At 46.5% G+C, this 15,582-nt stretch overlaps 1 protein-coding gene across 1 annotated transcript in view; it reads right to left on the reverse strand.

Annotated features, from left to right (window-relative positions):
* Positions 1 to 261: 261 nt before the first annotated feature.
* The window catches only part of XKR6 (XK related 6), a 165,046-nt gene continuing 149,725 nt past the window's right edge, over positions 262 to 15,582 (reverse strand). Inside the window, 1 exon segment of the mRNA XM_032103782.1 lies at positions 262 to 1,719. Within this exon segment, the coding sequence (XP_031959673.1) occupies positions 755 to 1,719 (965 nt within the window). The 3' untranslated portion in view covers positions 262 to 754.

The raw sequence follows: 15,582 nt of genomic DNA on the forward strand, positions 1-15,582 counted from the left end.
TTTTATAACACGACTCGGTCAAGGCTTGGCCCAATGGTGTTATAAATTCCTTGCCAAATTATCTTACAGACCTGATTTTGTCTTTCAGCTGTTGGAAAAATCAAACTCCATTGGGGTTGTCTTGGCTTTGCTTTCTTATCTTTGCTTTCTTATCTTTGCTTTCTTATATTTAGACATTTGGAGGGTTTTTTCTGCTAAATCCAATAAGAGCAACAGGATTTATGGTTTTTTCATACATTTCTCTCTTTTTGTTGTTGTTAATTTTTTTTTTTTTTTTAATTTTAAGGTTTGCATTTCAGTTGGATGGTTGGTTTTTATTTTTTTTTTCCTGGCATATAATCATCAAAGAGTTTTGCATGAGAAAGGTGACAGTACTTAATGAAACTCAGCACCTAAGGGCATAAGGCAGTTGTAGGTTTGTTTGTTTGTTTTTTTTTTTTTATTTTTCAATCAGCACCAATCCCATAAATAATGTTCTACACTTGGTGTACGGTATAAAACTGATGTGGAGATGCCTCCTTCTCCACCTGTGAATCCTAGGTGTGGAAGTTGAAATACTGTTTCTTGTGTGTAAAAAACAAAAGAAAAGTTTTTCTTTTTGTTTTTACTTACAAAACATAGAGAATATATTTTTTTTTTTTATACATACAGCAACCAGAAAGAAAGCTTATCTGAAGGTTTGTGTTTGTTTCATGATCTGTGTTTACCGTAAACAAAAATAAGGTCCCCTCTTTTACTTTTGCTTTAAGGAGCTTTAAAGTGAAGATTCATATTGTAGCAACTCATATAAGAGAGGTCCATCTCTATACCTAATACCTACAGCTGTGGGGGTGATGTATTGGAGGATGTTGATAGTTCTTCTTAACCTCCTGTCTACAAAATGAGCATCCCAGGCAGGATATCTTTTTCTTGGGATGTCAATCTTAATGAGAGGCCCCTCGGGGGGGTAGGGTCGCCCAGATGGAGTAGATGGTACCATTGCTCTCACCTGGAAAACGGGCAAGCAAGTGTCAGCTGTGAGTTCCTCCTGTTGCTCCGTGACCGCTCTGGTGGGCGTAGCCTGGGCCCCCCGGTACCCAGGGGCTTGGGGTGCCATGGGCTCAACATCGGGGGGCAAAGGAATGCCCCAGAGCAGCTCGGCGCAACAGGAGCTGGCAAAGATCTTAGCTCTTGGCCCCATGGGATGCAGAACACCATAATATAACAGCATCAAAGCTATCCCAGCAGCAAAGCTAAGAAAGACACAACACAGTGCTGGCACGGCATAGGAGTCAGTGGTTTCAGGATCTCTGTAAAAATACCAAAGGAGCGTCAAGGCAGCATTCTCCGTCAGGACCACCGTGTAATACGCAAACATTCGGTATCGAGTCCGCCCTTCCTTGACATTAAACCAGCAGAAAATGTACACAATCCCTACCACCATGTTGAAGAGGATCTCCTCCCACTTAGACATGCAGAAATCTGTCCCACCATGGATGATCCAGAAAGCCATGGCACACCAATGGACCACTACAAAGATCCCAAAGTAGAGCTGGAAGATGGAAGCAAAGAGAGCAAAAGAAATAACTCGGGATGAGATGGTGAAGAGGCGCCAGAAGACATGGATGAGGGCCCCTCTGTAGCTCATACTCTTCTTGTCGTCCCTAGAGTCCCGAAGAAGCTTGTGATAGGAGGCTAGCACCCAAGCCAGGGACATCAGGGAGGCCACAGAGGACACACCTGCCGGAAGACACACAGATCCACTGAGTTAGACAGGAGCTTTGGTGGAAAACATCATCTGCTCACTAAATTATTGCATCTGGGGCAGGCTCAGGAGCCTGAAGTTTCAACTCACGTCAGGTTGTCCTTACAGTCTGGAGGAGAGAAATACAGAGATATCAGTGTGGGAATTGGAAATGGTGCTGTATTCAGGAGTTCTCTGACTCATTGTCCTTATCTTCCTGAGCCACTGGATCGGCCACCCCACCCCAGCTCTTCTGATAGGGAACAGCCTCCGTGCTCATCCTAACTGGATCCACATTTGAGAGTTTGAAATCCAGATCCCACCTAAATGCTGCAGCCCAAGTGTGAAAGTTACTTTTTTGGAGAGAGGAATCTCTCTTGGAATGCACCACGCCAAGAGCAGGACACCCGTATTCCCTGCAACCGCAGGGATTCTTTTTTATTCTAAAATACTTCTATTTAAGCAGCATTCCCACTGATTCTGCCTTACTCAGGAATCCCCATTCGCACTTGCCTTTGGGAAAAATACGTTTTTTGTCCCATGCAGATAAACATATAAATCCAGGAAACATCAAGACTCATCAATACCCTTGAAATAGTCCCAAAACAAAGAATCTGATCTCTCCAGCAAATCCCTTGCTCTGTTTCTAGGATGGACCCAAGACCTATATTGGAGGTAGCTCACCTCCAGCCTTGTCTCCTGGCTGGACCACAAATCCAAGCCACAGTTATATCAGGGAGGGCACAGCCTGAGCTGGGGTCACCTTCAGCTCCCAACACGTCCCCTTGCACCCTGGCATGGGGCAGAACACCCCATGATATTCCAAAGGGCCCTGGTCTTATTCTCCATCCCAACCACCACTTAAACAATTTATTTCCTCCAGAAGATAAAATAGTGGCCCTACCACACTTTGGAGGCTTTTAAAAAATATAACTCCATTGATTATCACAAGGGTAGATTGAACAACTCATGGAGCAAAGCATCACAATAAAAATTATTGAGAGATTCCTGGGAAAAGAAAGAACCACTGGCATCCTATTGCTCCCACTGCTGCTCACTGGACAACTGTTCTGCAGGTGAGGAAACAGATGATGGACCAAAATCCATGTTTGGGAAGCTCAGTAATTCGGTAGCTATGGCTGGATTGGGCCGTAGCCAAAGATTTATCTGGGACCATCACCTTTAAATTCCAAAGGAAAAACTGCTTTTCAAGTTTGTTCCAAGCAAAACAAACAATAAGAAATGCCCCTCCATCTCTGATGTGTAACTGGGAGATAGCTCCAGATCTCATTTGGCTTTTACTTTTTTAAGAAAATCCAAGGAACATCTTGCTGCAGCTGCTCAGAGTTAAAAAGGTAAAATGCTCAAAAACCCGAAATTTCTTCTTCTCCTGTTTTCTTTGCTCTCTGCTCACAGCGACCTGGCTTCCATGGGAATGCAAATAAGGTCCACTGGCTCTTCAGACCTCACTCTGTAGATTTTATCTTCTCATTTTTGAGGAGTCCACCCCACAGTGTAGCAGGGTTAGATTTTCCCTGTTCCAACCTATCCATGTCTGGAGGAGAGGTGATGGAAAAGGAGGCCAGGAAAGATTAAGCTCTGCCCTCACTGGAATTCTCACAGCCTGCAAAGTCCACTGAAACTACACCTTTATATCAACTCTCTGCATCTCTTGCCTCTGGACTCACATATGCATTTAGAATCTCAGACTGAATTTTAAGAAACAACAAACCACAAACTAGTGAGAGCAGTGGCCTTATCCAAGAGAGAAGCTTTAGACCACCAGCTTTAAGAAAATCAAAATTTCCCCCAAGTTCTAAGTCCTCACTAAGAAACACTTGCACATAGGACTTGGGGATTCCAACCACAGACTCACAGAATGTTGGAGTTGGAAGGAAGCCCTGGAGATCATCCAATCACTCTGCCAAGATAGGATCACCTGGAGCAGGTGGCACAGGAACACCTCCAGGTGGGTTTGGAATATCTCCAGAGAGGGAACTCCATGCCCTCCCTGGGCAGCTGTTCCAGTGCTCTGCCACCCTCATTGTAAAGAAGTTCTTTCTCATGTTGAGGTGGAACTTCTTGTGGTATATTTCATGAGGTCATTGCTCCTCATCCTGTCATTGGGCACCACTATAAAGAGTCTGGCACCGTCCTCTGCCATCCCTAGGAAGTATTTCTATGGATTATTGAGATCCCCTCTCAGTCTTCTCCACACTAAACAGGTCCAGCTCTCTCAGACTCCCCATAATGGATGGAAACACCTAAATATGAACAGCCTCATACTCAAGCAGATGTAGATTAGATTCATTTTTAACCTGCAAGGTGAATTACATTTTTGGGAGAGTTTATTAACAGTTTTGGAAGGATGAGTCACGCCACAAAGTTTTGTTATGTGTAAGGTACTGTTTGCTGCACTATCTTTTAACTATTCAGTTTAAAAACTTTCAGTGATTAGCAGGGAAAAAAGACGTCATTTATTGCCTTATTTTAGTGCTGTTTTACTAGAAACTTGTACAGCATTAGCTGTACCTGTACAGGGAAACTCAAGCAGCAGCAACCCACAGGAGACAGATGTGTCACCCTGGCTTAAAAATGTTTCTGTTGGGCTCATTTATTCCAGAAAAGAGAGAGGAACAAAATACACCCGAAACAATCCCCCAGTTTGCACATAAAGGCTTTACCTAATTTTTAAGGGCAGAACCCTCCACTAATCACAGCCTTTGCAGTAAATTGCACGGAGCTGGCTCAGAGTGCGTGTGTTGAGTCACTCGCACGGCACCCGGGCTGCTGACAGTCATCTGAACATCTCCTCCAGCCAGCAGAGAGAGGCAGACACCCCCAGAAAGTGATTCAGCCTGTCCTGAGATCCGTGTGTGGGACAGGGAGGGGTTGACTCATGCTCCCAAGGTGTCTGACTCCATCCCTTGCCAGCGGACGTGCGAGCACCAGCAGTCAGGCGGGATGAGTCCCCCCGTACAGAACAGCTCATTGTCTCTTCATCTGCACCAAGATCTGAGGGAGGCAATGAAGGATCTCTGGACATTTTGACATATTTTTGCCGTTGTTTCAAAATTCACAACTCTTGTGTTGAATGTGGATTTTGGCACCCTGGTGATGAGCAGGATACGGACCTGGGTGTACAGGGGGAGAGCTGTAGGTGGATGTCAGCAGGATCCGTGGAGCGATGTAAAGACTTTTACATCACTCTTACTTTTACTTCTTACTGTGTTGCCACAGAAATTGCTCCCTGGCTCTTTCATACAGACCTAAATGACACAGCACTTTTGTCATCTTGCCCATGAGTTTTCATTCCCAACTTTCCCTGTGACTTCTAGCCCGTGACATCTTCCTGCAATTTACTCTTCTCACAGACTGTGGGATAAACTGTCCCTGTTTTTCCTCCCACCTTCTCCAGACCTTATTTCTAAGCAACTGTAGAGATCTCTTCAGTTATAACTAAAACAAAAAGTCCTGGAAAGTTGGCTCACATGAGTAGTAGCTTTTTATTTTGATTCTGACTCGTGCACATGGTGACTGACGCACCTTCATGGAGCACGAGTAGGTTTCAACTCCCTTCCAAGGTCTGTTTATCAAAGGGATGGAGTTGGGTAAACACTGAAGTCACTTCAAAAAAAGCCCACTCCCACTCCTCCCAGTTTGTTTTCGGTCTTGGGAGTGGAACATCCCCACTTTGCACAGTGTGTGGGCATTCTCAAACCAGCAGGAAATCAGCTCCTATGGGGCTGATTCCTTGTGGCTGCATCTCTGGCATCTGCATCCCACCTGCCCGTAATGAGTCAGACTGGCATGGACTGGGATTCTCCACAAACCTCTCTGCCCTAGGAAGCCATGAGTGACTCACAGGCCAAAGTCAACACCATCAAGGAGTCGAGTTCCTGTGTCTTGAATGACACAGCACAAGAAATAATCCCCCAGATCCCTTTAGGAGTGAGTCCTTACAGTGAGACATCTGCTCACCTACATTCAGCACAGCGAGGTAAAGCTGTATTATGTCCCGTTTGACAGATGAAGCACCAAGATTTGAAGGATTTACCCAAGATCTCGTATAAAATCCAAGCTAAAGCAGGGAGTAGATCTCCTTCACATCACAGTGTGCTTGACACGGCATTTCAGACAGGATTCAGCTCCTACTGTAGAGACTCACCCCAGGGTGTCCATGGTTAAATGATGCCTCTTTGCTCAAAGGAGGATCAAAGCTTAGTGCAACCATCACAGGTGGGAATCCAGCAACCTTTGAGATGCTTTAGGATATTCCGGAGCTCTGCGTGGAGCTGGCAGATGGGACAAACTTGCATACAGAGGACAAGAACATTTCTGAGCTGGGAGCTGGAGTGAGAGAATGACACCAGGTGAGACTCAAACAAATTCTGCCTTTCTCATGGGAGCTCATGATCCCTCTTCAATGCTAAACACATGTGGCACAGAGGCTGTGCAACAGGAAATGGTGAAGACAGGTGAGAAAGCAGTGAGAAATAAGGCAAGTGTAAAAAAGTTAAATTTCTGAGAATGTCAGACCAAGGAATGGATTCTCTGAGAAAGGGAAACAAGAGCTGTTGCTTTGGATCATGAAAACATGAGTGGACTTGAGTATAATGCAGTGATCTGATACCAGAGGAGAGGAGCCTGAACCACTCTGAGTTCAAGGGAAGCTGCTGAAGCTCACAGGGACACCCTGAATTTCATCCTGGTTTGGTTTTCATCCTTTGGTTCCTACCCATGGTCCAGAAAAAGAAAAGGTCATCTCAGATTTGTAATGAGGCTCTTCAGAAAAAAAACCCTATTCACACAAAAGAATTGAAGCAATGACTCCTCTTAAATCACAATTGCTGTTTTTAAAGCCCAGGAACAAAAACAGTGCAGGGAAAGCCATCCCTGTTTCTCTGGCCTATTCCTGCTATGCAGTTATGCATGGTTTTACAACCAGTCTAATAGAAAAATCACACACACACACACAAATGAATATTTAAAATGAACAATATACCCCTTTTGGCCTTACTCTCAGTGTTATCCAGCTGAGGAGAGAGGTTTTTCACTAGGGGCAGGGGCAGTTTTCATCACAAGTCCAGCTGCAGGTTGTTGGCTGCCCGTAATTTGGATGCAGTTGCTGTAGCACATGCCCTGAGTATTTCCTGTGGTGCCTGTCCCTTTAATGTTGAAAATGATGCCTAAACAGCACTCTATTTCTTTTTCTGACATTAATTCTCCTTAAGACTCTACTAAAACAAAATGGGACCATACCAACGTTTCTCCCGGGTGAGCGGGACAGCAAATATTGAGCGTGACACGAAACCTTCCCTCAGCCCCTGTGCAGAGGCAGCTCTTGCTTAATGCCAAGTGCCACATTTCAGTTCATCCCCATCCCTGGCTGGCTGCTCAGGCCCCTGTGCTGTGAACCCTGTTATCCTGTTTTCCCCTTTGGGTGGCACGTTCCTCCCTGAAGCTCAGTAGGAGCCGGGGAACAGGCTTTCATTTTGATGCACACAGAGTGAAAATGCATTTATACACAAAAGAGATCAAGCCAGATCCTGCTTTTGTAACAAGAGAGCCTGAAAGTCACTCCCCCTTTTTTTTTTAATCTGATTTAATTTGTTTGTGTCAGAGCAAAAGGGGTCAGAATCAGACCCCAGGTCTGATTTTCATTGTTTCCTGATGGATTTTGATGCTTGATCTTTCTTTATTCTTCCCCATCAGAGGAGGGAATGACTTGTGTCTTTTTTCCTTCATTTTCCCTCTTTATTTGTCTCTTTGAACATGGAAAAATATGGAACACTGCCAGTATATAAATAATGAAGGGCTGCACAGACCGTTTTGCCATTCATTTTCCTCACTGAATTTCAGGACACTTCCTTAAACAGTTTCTCCAGTCTGCCACCAGTCCAGCATGGCAGATGAGAACTATTCCACCTAAGGTGGACATAATTCAAAAGTCTGACCCAGAAATGGCCTCCTCACATTTATGTGACACCTCTGTGCTCTACTAAGAGCTGGAATGACCAGGGATGAAAATCCAGAGTTTGGCACTGCGGAGACTGGGAAGAGATGTCACACCAGTGTCCTGTCCTTTGCTCTTCTCTGAAAATATTTGGCTTTCATCAGGCAAGGGGTGAGTTTCACATCCTCAGCACCTGCTCCCTTGCTAGAGAGATCCTCTGGGACCTTCCTCCAAGGAATATCACATCCCCATTCTCCAGGATCCAGCTCACTTGGACACAGCATCACCATTCCATAAGAAATAGAAAACTGCTGGTGACTGAGAAAGGCAGAAAATGAAGGTAAGTAACTCTTTCCAGGGACAGATTCCCAAGTAGGTCTGGATAATACGTAAGTCTTCTACCACCAAATCCCACTGGAATCCCACACAAGGCTTGTGTTGAGTTTCTGTACAGGACAGTCCATGCCCAAGCTGGCACAAGGAGGGCTCTTCCACATTAGACCACATGCACATCCATGCTCCCAAACATTTAACTGCGAGAAAATCCATACCAAGGCAGCTCCAGAACGGCTCACATGGAGAGCTGCCCTCCCGCCCCTTGACAGTCAAAAGCTGGCTCATGTCCTGAAATGTTGCTTCCTAAACCCTTTTCCTTTTGCTAAATTGAGATGTCCTCGGTGACCCCAGAAATGCTGAATCCCTCCTTAGTTCCTCCCCCAGCCCACGCCTCAGCACTGCCTTGAGGAAACATCCATGGGGTCACCAGGGATTGTGTTTCCAGAGGCTTTGCTTTCCTCCCCTTTCATCCTTCTGCTTTTCAGCTGTCCCCAGTGCCCCCTTTTCCCTGCTGCAGGAAGAGGTGACCGGCCACACTCGTCTGATCTGTGCTCTCATTATCTCGGCTGCTTCTGTCGTGTCTCCTCCTATTCATGTCCTCGGTGAACCCGGGCACTCCAAACCAGCTCCGACCCTGCAGCCATCGAGTCTTGTATCTCCTCCTGGATGCAAGCCAGAGACTGATCCTGCTGTGGGAGGCACGAGCACCCCGGGCCAAGCAGAGTTGGGATAATCCACCCTCTGTTTGGGATTGTCCTCGAATAACCTCTGTGAAGTGTCTGTCTCCTGTTCAAAATGTTGGCCATCACCCACCACACCAGGACTGGCAAAGCTTCTCCCCTGTTTTGAAACCCTCTGTATGAAGATGTCCCGTTCATCACATGCTCAGTGTTTATTTCACCCCAGGAATGCTGTCTGAGATGTGGGACAAGCTGTCTGGAAATGCCTCTGTCTCTCCATTGACTCTACCTGGTGAATCATGGAATGGTTTGAGAGGGAAGGGACCTTAACTCTCATCTTGTTCCACCCCCTGCTGTGGGCAGGGACACCTTCCACTAGATCAGGGTGCTCAGGTCCCATCCAACCTGGCCCTGAACACTTGTTTGAACTGAAATAACCAAAGAAGAAGTGGGAAAGATGAATAGTTGGTAGCAGTGGTTTGGCATCTACCGAGTCCCTCCGAGCGGTCAGAGGGGAACACTGAGTCTCTGCAAGGTTAAGAGAGGAGAGAGAGGAGGATTGATGAAACCTGTTCCTGGCTCCTAGACAAGCAGAATAACCCACACTGGCTGATGCAGAGCAGAAGCTGACAGACCCAACATGATGTGCAGAAACTCAAGTGACATAACACTTTTATTTATACCACTGAAGGCCAGGCAGGAAAAACGACCCCCTGACGCCCTTCCGAAGTGAGAAGGGTGCTATGGTCAGCCAGACGTCATCCTAGAACAGCCAGACAGAGTTACCAACATCCTCAAGTGGCAGGAGAACGACAACATCCCTCTGTTACATCACTGAGAAGGCTGGTGTCAACAGGCCTGTGGGTACACAGCCCTCATCAGCATGAAAATCCACTTCTTGCTTTCCATTGATGCCTTTTCCTGGTCTTAAAATCAAGAATCAAACACAATTAGAAAGGAAAAGGGATTTTACCTCTATATTTATTTCAAGGATCCTTAGGTGCACTACATCCAGGTGGAATGCACCGAAATGCACACCACAATGCACCCACACAAAAGATCAGGTATAACATTATAGGTTTTACTAATTAGCACATCTATCAAAAATTCCCCAATGAGAGGCTTGAATGAGCCCCTGTCCCCAAAGAGCCTTCCCCTGAATCGTTCTATCTCAGTTTACAAAATGTATTCTGGAGAGGAGCTTGGGGTCTGGGGCACTCTGATCTAAGATGGTGAGTCTCCTAGCTTGACAAACAAGTCTAAGAATGTAGGCCAAAAAACCACTAAGAATACAAAAGCTATAAAAAGGTATAAAAGGGGTATAAAAGAAAAGGCAAAAAATCATCATGGCATCACCATAACAGCCTTGCCCCTTTCCCAGGATGCTGACTGCAGGTATCTCAGGCTGTACCTATTTAGGGAAAAAAGCTGCTGACACCTGTTCCAGAGCTGGAACATTTCTGGCAGCTCTTAGGGGAAATCTCAGTCCCTGTATAGGCACAGATCCACAAACAAGCCTCACCTCACTTGGCTAACTGGGGTCTTTGATCCTGTGTGGTGACTTGTCACCACAGAACAGCTCATAAAAAACAGCACAGAGGAGGAGGAGGCAGGGGAAGAGAACCTGGTGGTGGTATCTGAGCCACAAAGGAGAAACAGAACCAGGTTTGTTGACCCCGAGCCCAGCTCATGCCCATCCTGTTAAACTCCCTCAGGAGCTGTATCCAATCTGCCTTGTGGGAATGGTTCCTGGACTATGTGAATTTGTTTTCTCATGCCTGGGAAAGCTTTGGGAAAGGGCTGGCCGGCAAAAAGAGACCAACTTAGCACAATCATCTGAGCGCCAGTGCTTGGGCTCCAACACTGTTTGTGTTACAGGTATAGACAAAATCTGATCACAGTCCTCTGTTTATGGTCATGTAATCCTTTTCATCATGTTAAAAATCATGTGGAAGATCTTTGGTTCAACTCCTCAACTCCTGGAGAGGAAGCCTCTCATATTATCAGATTTTTCAGGCTGGGCAGAGGAAATTAGTCCAGGTGGCTGCTATGTCTGGACAGCTCTGGGGAGCCCAGGCGTGGCAGGTAGAGCTTAGGTAAAGTGTAATACAGATGTGGGGACAGCTTTCTGCCAGAAAAAAATGTTATTTTAGCAGGATGGGGTAATCGTTCCAGGAATCTGATCTCAGCTATGTTCCCAAAATTATGCCTGAGGAAAATGTCAGTGTGAGTCCATTGCTAGAGCCAGAGACAAATCCTGCCTTCTGCAGAGCAGCCTCTTCTGAAACTCGGAATCCAGCCACCAGAGCCTCTGATGAGACTCTAATGGTGGAGCTCAAGGAAATGACAACACACAAACACATTTTTCAGGGGGAACAATGCATGGCAGGTGTCTAAGAATTCCATTCAGGAATTTGGAGTGAGTTTGGTGATTAGACTCAGTCCTAGAGAAGCTGGAGGAGATCAGAGAGTAGAGAGACACACACAGTCTTACTTTTGGAGTTCCTGCTGGTGTGTCATAAATGATATAAAATTATTTATAACACAACACTATTTAGTTTGAAATGGCTCTTCCGTTTTGAAGCTTCCCCTAAATGTTAAGAAAACGGAATGGAAAGAATTCACTGTTTTCCTTTCAGCAAAAGAAAGAAACTGAAAGAGCCCCCACTTCAGCAGATGCTACTTTGAGGGTGTTCATGCAGAGCAGTTCTTTCCTGTGTGACTTTTGGAATCAGAATTCTTATTAATCTTACTGATGGTGTTTTCGATGTCAGTGTGGGGCTGCATGGATGGTGTTTCCAATTAGAAGAGCTGCCATTATCACTTAAATTAGGGTTCATATGGACCAGTAACCCACACCCCAGCAGCGAGGACTCAAGTGCCAAAATCTCTCCAGGATTTTCCCACCATGCCCAAGTCCACCTTTTCCCAATGCATCCTCCAAAGGACAGGAATCCCATGAATCCCTGGCTCTCGTGTGGGCAGGGATAGAATTGAACTTGATAAAGACACTCAGAACCAACAGCCGTGTGCATCTCTGTCTTCTGATGACCCACAGACATGAAGGAGAGATGGCCTGCCCTGAGCTTGGTCTAAATCCCTCCAGGCACCAATCACCTGGGTTAATTCTGCATTAGAAATGTGCTGGGAAAGCAGCAGCCAGGATTTCCCGGGCACAGATTAGCTTGTTTGGAAATAGAGCATGAGAACTGCTCTTCGTGTCTTTTTTTTGTCAAAAGCTGCATGAATTGCCACTCTTTTCAGGCCGAGGTGCCCTCTGCACAGTCATCACTGTAATTATAAAGACTTTTGAGTTAAATCCCTGTTAATTTGAAGCCTTTAAGTGCTGTCTCAGAATGACACTGAAAAAGAGCCCCACCTGAGCCCCTAAAAAAGAACAGCCACAGATGAGAGGATGTGAAGCTCCTCCAGAGACCCCAAGAGTTTTCATTGGAAATGCTCCACCAGGATGTTCTGACAACACCTCCAGCAAGGACAGGACTCAACTCTGTGCAAGCAGAGCAAAATCCCTCTTTGTTGGCAGTGTTAGAAGGCAGGACAGTCACACAAACCTGGTTCAACCTGACAGGAACACAACCCTCTCTAGAAACTTCCATTGCTATTTGCTGTTGAGGACTTAGTTTTTGTCCCATGAAACAGTCTTTCTAGACCAAAAGGCACAAAACCCCCACCCCAAACGTGATTACTTCAGCTGGTAAGAATAAGATGGCAAAATCCAAGAGAGGTTATTCTTGAAGGAAAAATCATATTGCACATTCAACAGCTGGCTCTTTGTGAAGGGCACTTTAGTTACAACTTCTAGTGGCCAATTCTTTGCTAAGATTTCTGAGTGTATCAGATCCAGCAGAGTTGCTTCCAGTTTGAGTCCTGAAAATATCAGAAGGAGCCTCCTACACTGAGGTTTTTCAGACCTAATGATATTTGAATTCTACCGTTAGGAACCCTTAGAAGAGAAACGCACCTCAAGGAACTACTGGAATGCACTGAAACAGGGGAAAAAACCCCTTTTGCTAAGAAAAACAACACATGGCTCCATTTAGAATAAAATTTTTCCCACCCATTTCTATGTTCTGCGTAGGGATGGTTGGCATGAAACCACAGGACTCCACAAACATGCTCAATATATGCACATTTTAACGCTGCAATTTGACATCTGTTGCAGCACCTCTATCCTGCCATTCCTTTTTTGTTGTTGTTGTTTTAATTCGGATGAGAACAGCAGCCATTGGGAAGGATGTAAATCTGCCTACCACAAGTTGAAAGGATGCTGTAATCCTGCAAATGGGGGCTAAAATACTCTGAAAAAGAGGGGAGCAGCACCTGCTCCCCTGCTGGAAAGGAAAGCCCAAGGAGTTCTGCTGTCTGCTTCAGAGAGCGACCATGAGAATCCCTTTTTCCTTAGCACAGACCTGAGGCAGCTTTGGACCCTGTGCCCAGAGAGCCGCAACTAAGCCAAGCCTAATTCTGTTGACTGCTACGTTCTGTCCCAGCCTCCAAAACAGGGTGGTCCAGAGTGCTTGGTGGGAATTGTTCTTGCCATCACCTGAGCCAAGCATGGGAATTGTTTGGGTTGGTGTTGGCTGCCAGCAGCTAAAAATGTGCCAAGGGTGGTGCTGATAATTGAAGCAGAGGATGAACAAGATCTGGTGGCTGTGCTCACATTCTGATGTGTTTTGGTTTATCAGCAGGGATGAAACCCAACAGACTTGTCCCCAGATTGGGGAAGCAACATCTCCTGCCAGGGCTTCATGGAGGAACTTCCTGCTAAAAAAACAACTCCCACGGGCCGTTCCTTGGAGATGAGACAACATCAAGGCAACACTTCAAAGGGTCTGTGACAGCACCAAACAGGGATCCTGCAAACCTCCTCTGGCAGATGGCTTGGCCTGGACACAGAAAGCCTGCAGGCCATTAGAGAAATAACTTCATCCCAGTTCTGGGAGTGATTTTGGCCTGATGAGAAAGAGGAAGGGACGCAGCTTGGACCATGCTCACTGGCCAAAGAAAGAGGTCTCAGAGATGAGTCAGCAGTGCACGCTTTGTAACCTTATGGTTTATAAACCTTTGATGTTGTGTAGGGGCCCTTTGGTGGAACTGCCTCAGCATAATCCCAGCAGAGGGGACTGGTCTTCGGAAAAGAAGGAGCATCTCAACATTCCTGGAGAGTACACAGGGCTGGCATCAATGAGGCGAGCCTGGCAGAGCATTTCTGTGAGGGGGAGTGACAAAGTGACAAAAACGGATGTGGTGCAGCTGGTGCTGTCTCGCAGTGGGGTAGCTGAAGGCACCAGGGACACTGATTTCCAAGGATAACGGCAGGAAACTCTTTCTTCCTCTGCTTCCCACGTTTTGTACACTCTGCAAAGACCTAAGTGATGGGTAGCAGGCCAGAACTTGGTGTCCACACATGCTCGTCCTGGCTTATCTCCTGGGTCTTTTTACCTTTCGCAAGGCCTTTGGGACCTTGATGTACATCAGACGGGGGCTCCTGTGCCTGGTGGCTGTCCTCCCTCAGTGACTGTCTGCGTGAAGATGTGGACGTTCTGAGGGCACTGAGAGCATGAGGTTGGTCAAATGCCACTTAGGGACATCTCATTTCAGGAGATTTCTACTGACTCAGTAATTTTGCTGCACGCCAGACTCGGGACTGTCACCCCAAGCTAATCATTAAAAAACAATTAATAGCTTCTGAAATGAGAGAATTCTTTCCTTCAAAACTCAGCGATTTGGAGTTGCATCAACCTGAACTGCTCCACCTTCATCAGGGGCAGAAATACAGAATAGTCTGGCATCTTCTCCATGGTTTTTTGCACATCCCAGAGGTCCTGTTTATCCATGCTCTCCTAGATGCCTGATGAGAACCCCACAGAGGAGCAACCTGAAGCTAAAAAGAATTGAATTCCCATGTATTTCATTAAGCAACAGCACCTTTTCCTATGCTCTAATCCCAAATTTCCCATGAGAGGTATCTCCAGAAAGCCTGCAGCATGGAATTACCCAAAAAACCCCCGAATTTCCTGCCTGGAATCTGCTTGACAAGAAGCCAAACCTCTCTCCATGCCTCAGTTTCCCGGCTGGCCCGCAGCTCCCGGGAACAGCATGAGCTAATGCTGGTGTAGTGCTCTGATGATGTAACCCCTTCCCAGTGATTACCACAGCCTGACAAAGCCTAAAATTGGCAGCACTGGCCCCCTGCCAGCACTGTCCCGTGAATGGTGACTCATCTTTCCTGGCTGTGCCGTGTCCTGTGTGTGACGGTGACACGTGGTACGGAACAGACGGGGTTTTATCAGCACTCCAAAAATAAGAGCCAGAGACATGGCAAGGTGGTGGACAGAGAAGCTGCAGGTGGGGATGGGCAAAGGGATGATGTCTCTCTTTGGGCTGGCTCCAAATCCCATTGGAAAAAAATAAAAAAGCTGTCCCTGGCTCCGAAGGCTCCTGGATCCCACCGCGCTGGGACGATACGGCTGATGATGGGACAAGCTGTCCCATGCCAGCGTGCCTCAGGCTTGGCCTGCTCTCAGCATGCCAGAGCAAGGCGTCCTCGGTGCCACTGCCAACTGTGGAGATGGCTTTTTGATGCTGCTGGGAATTGGCCGGGCACCAGCGGCTTGTTTCCAGCAGGGCACCAAATTGCTCCCTGTCATCCGGCTTTGGTGGGAAGGAGGGGAAGGCAGGAACAGAGCCATATGCCCCAGTCTGGCAGAACACTGGAGTCATATGAGTGGCCTCCCAGGTGAGCTGCTTATGAGTTCAGAGCTATCTGGGCCTCCTTGGGCTGCTGGTGAACATTTAAAGGGAAACTGTGGTGGAGTCAGGACAAATTTTCAAGGCAGATTATCCCAGATTGTCCCTGCCCGGCA

The sequence above is a fragment of the Corvus moneduloides genome, chromosome 3 (genome assembly GCF_009650955.1).
Source record: "Corvus moneduloides isolate bCorMon1 chromosome 3, bCorMon1.pri, whole genome shotgun sequence".
Taxonomy (NCBI): Eukaryota; Metazoa; Chordata; class Aves; order Passeriformes; family Corvidae; genus Corvus; species Corvus moneduloides.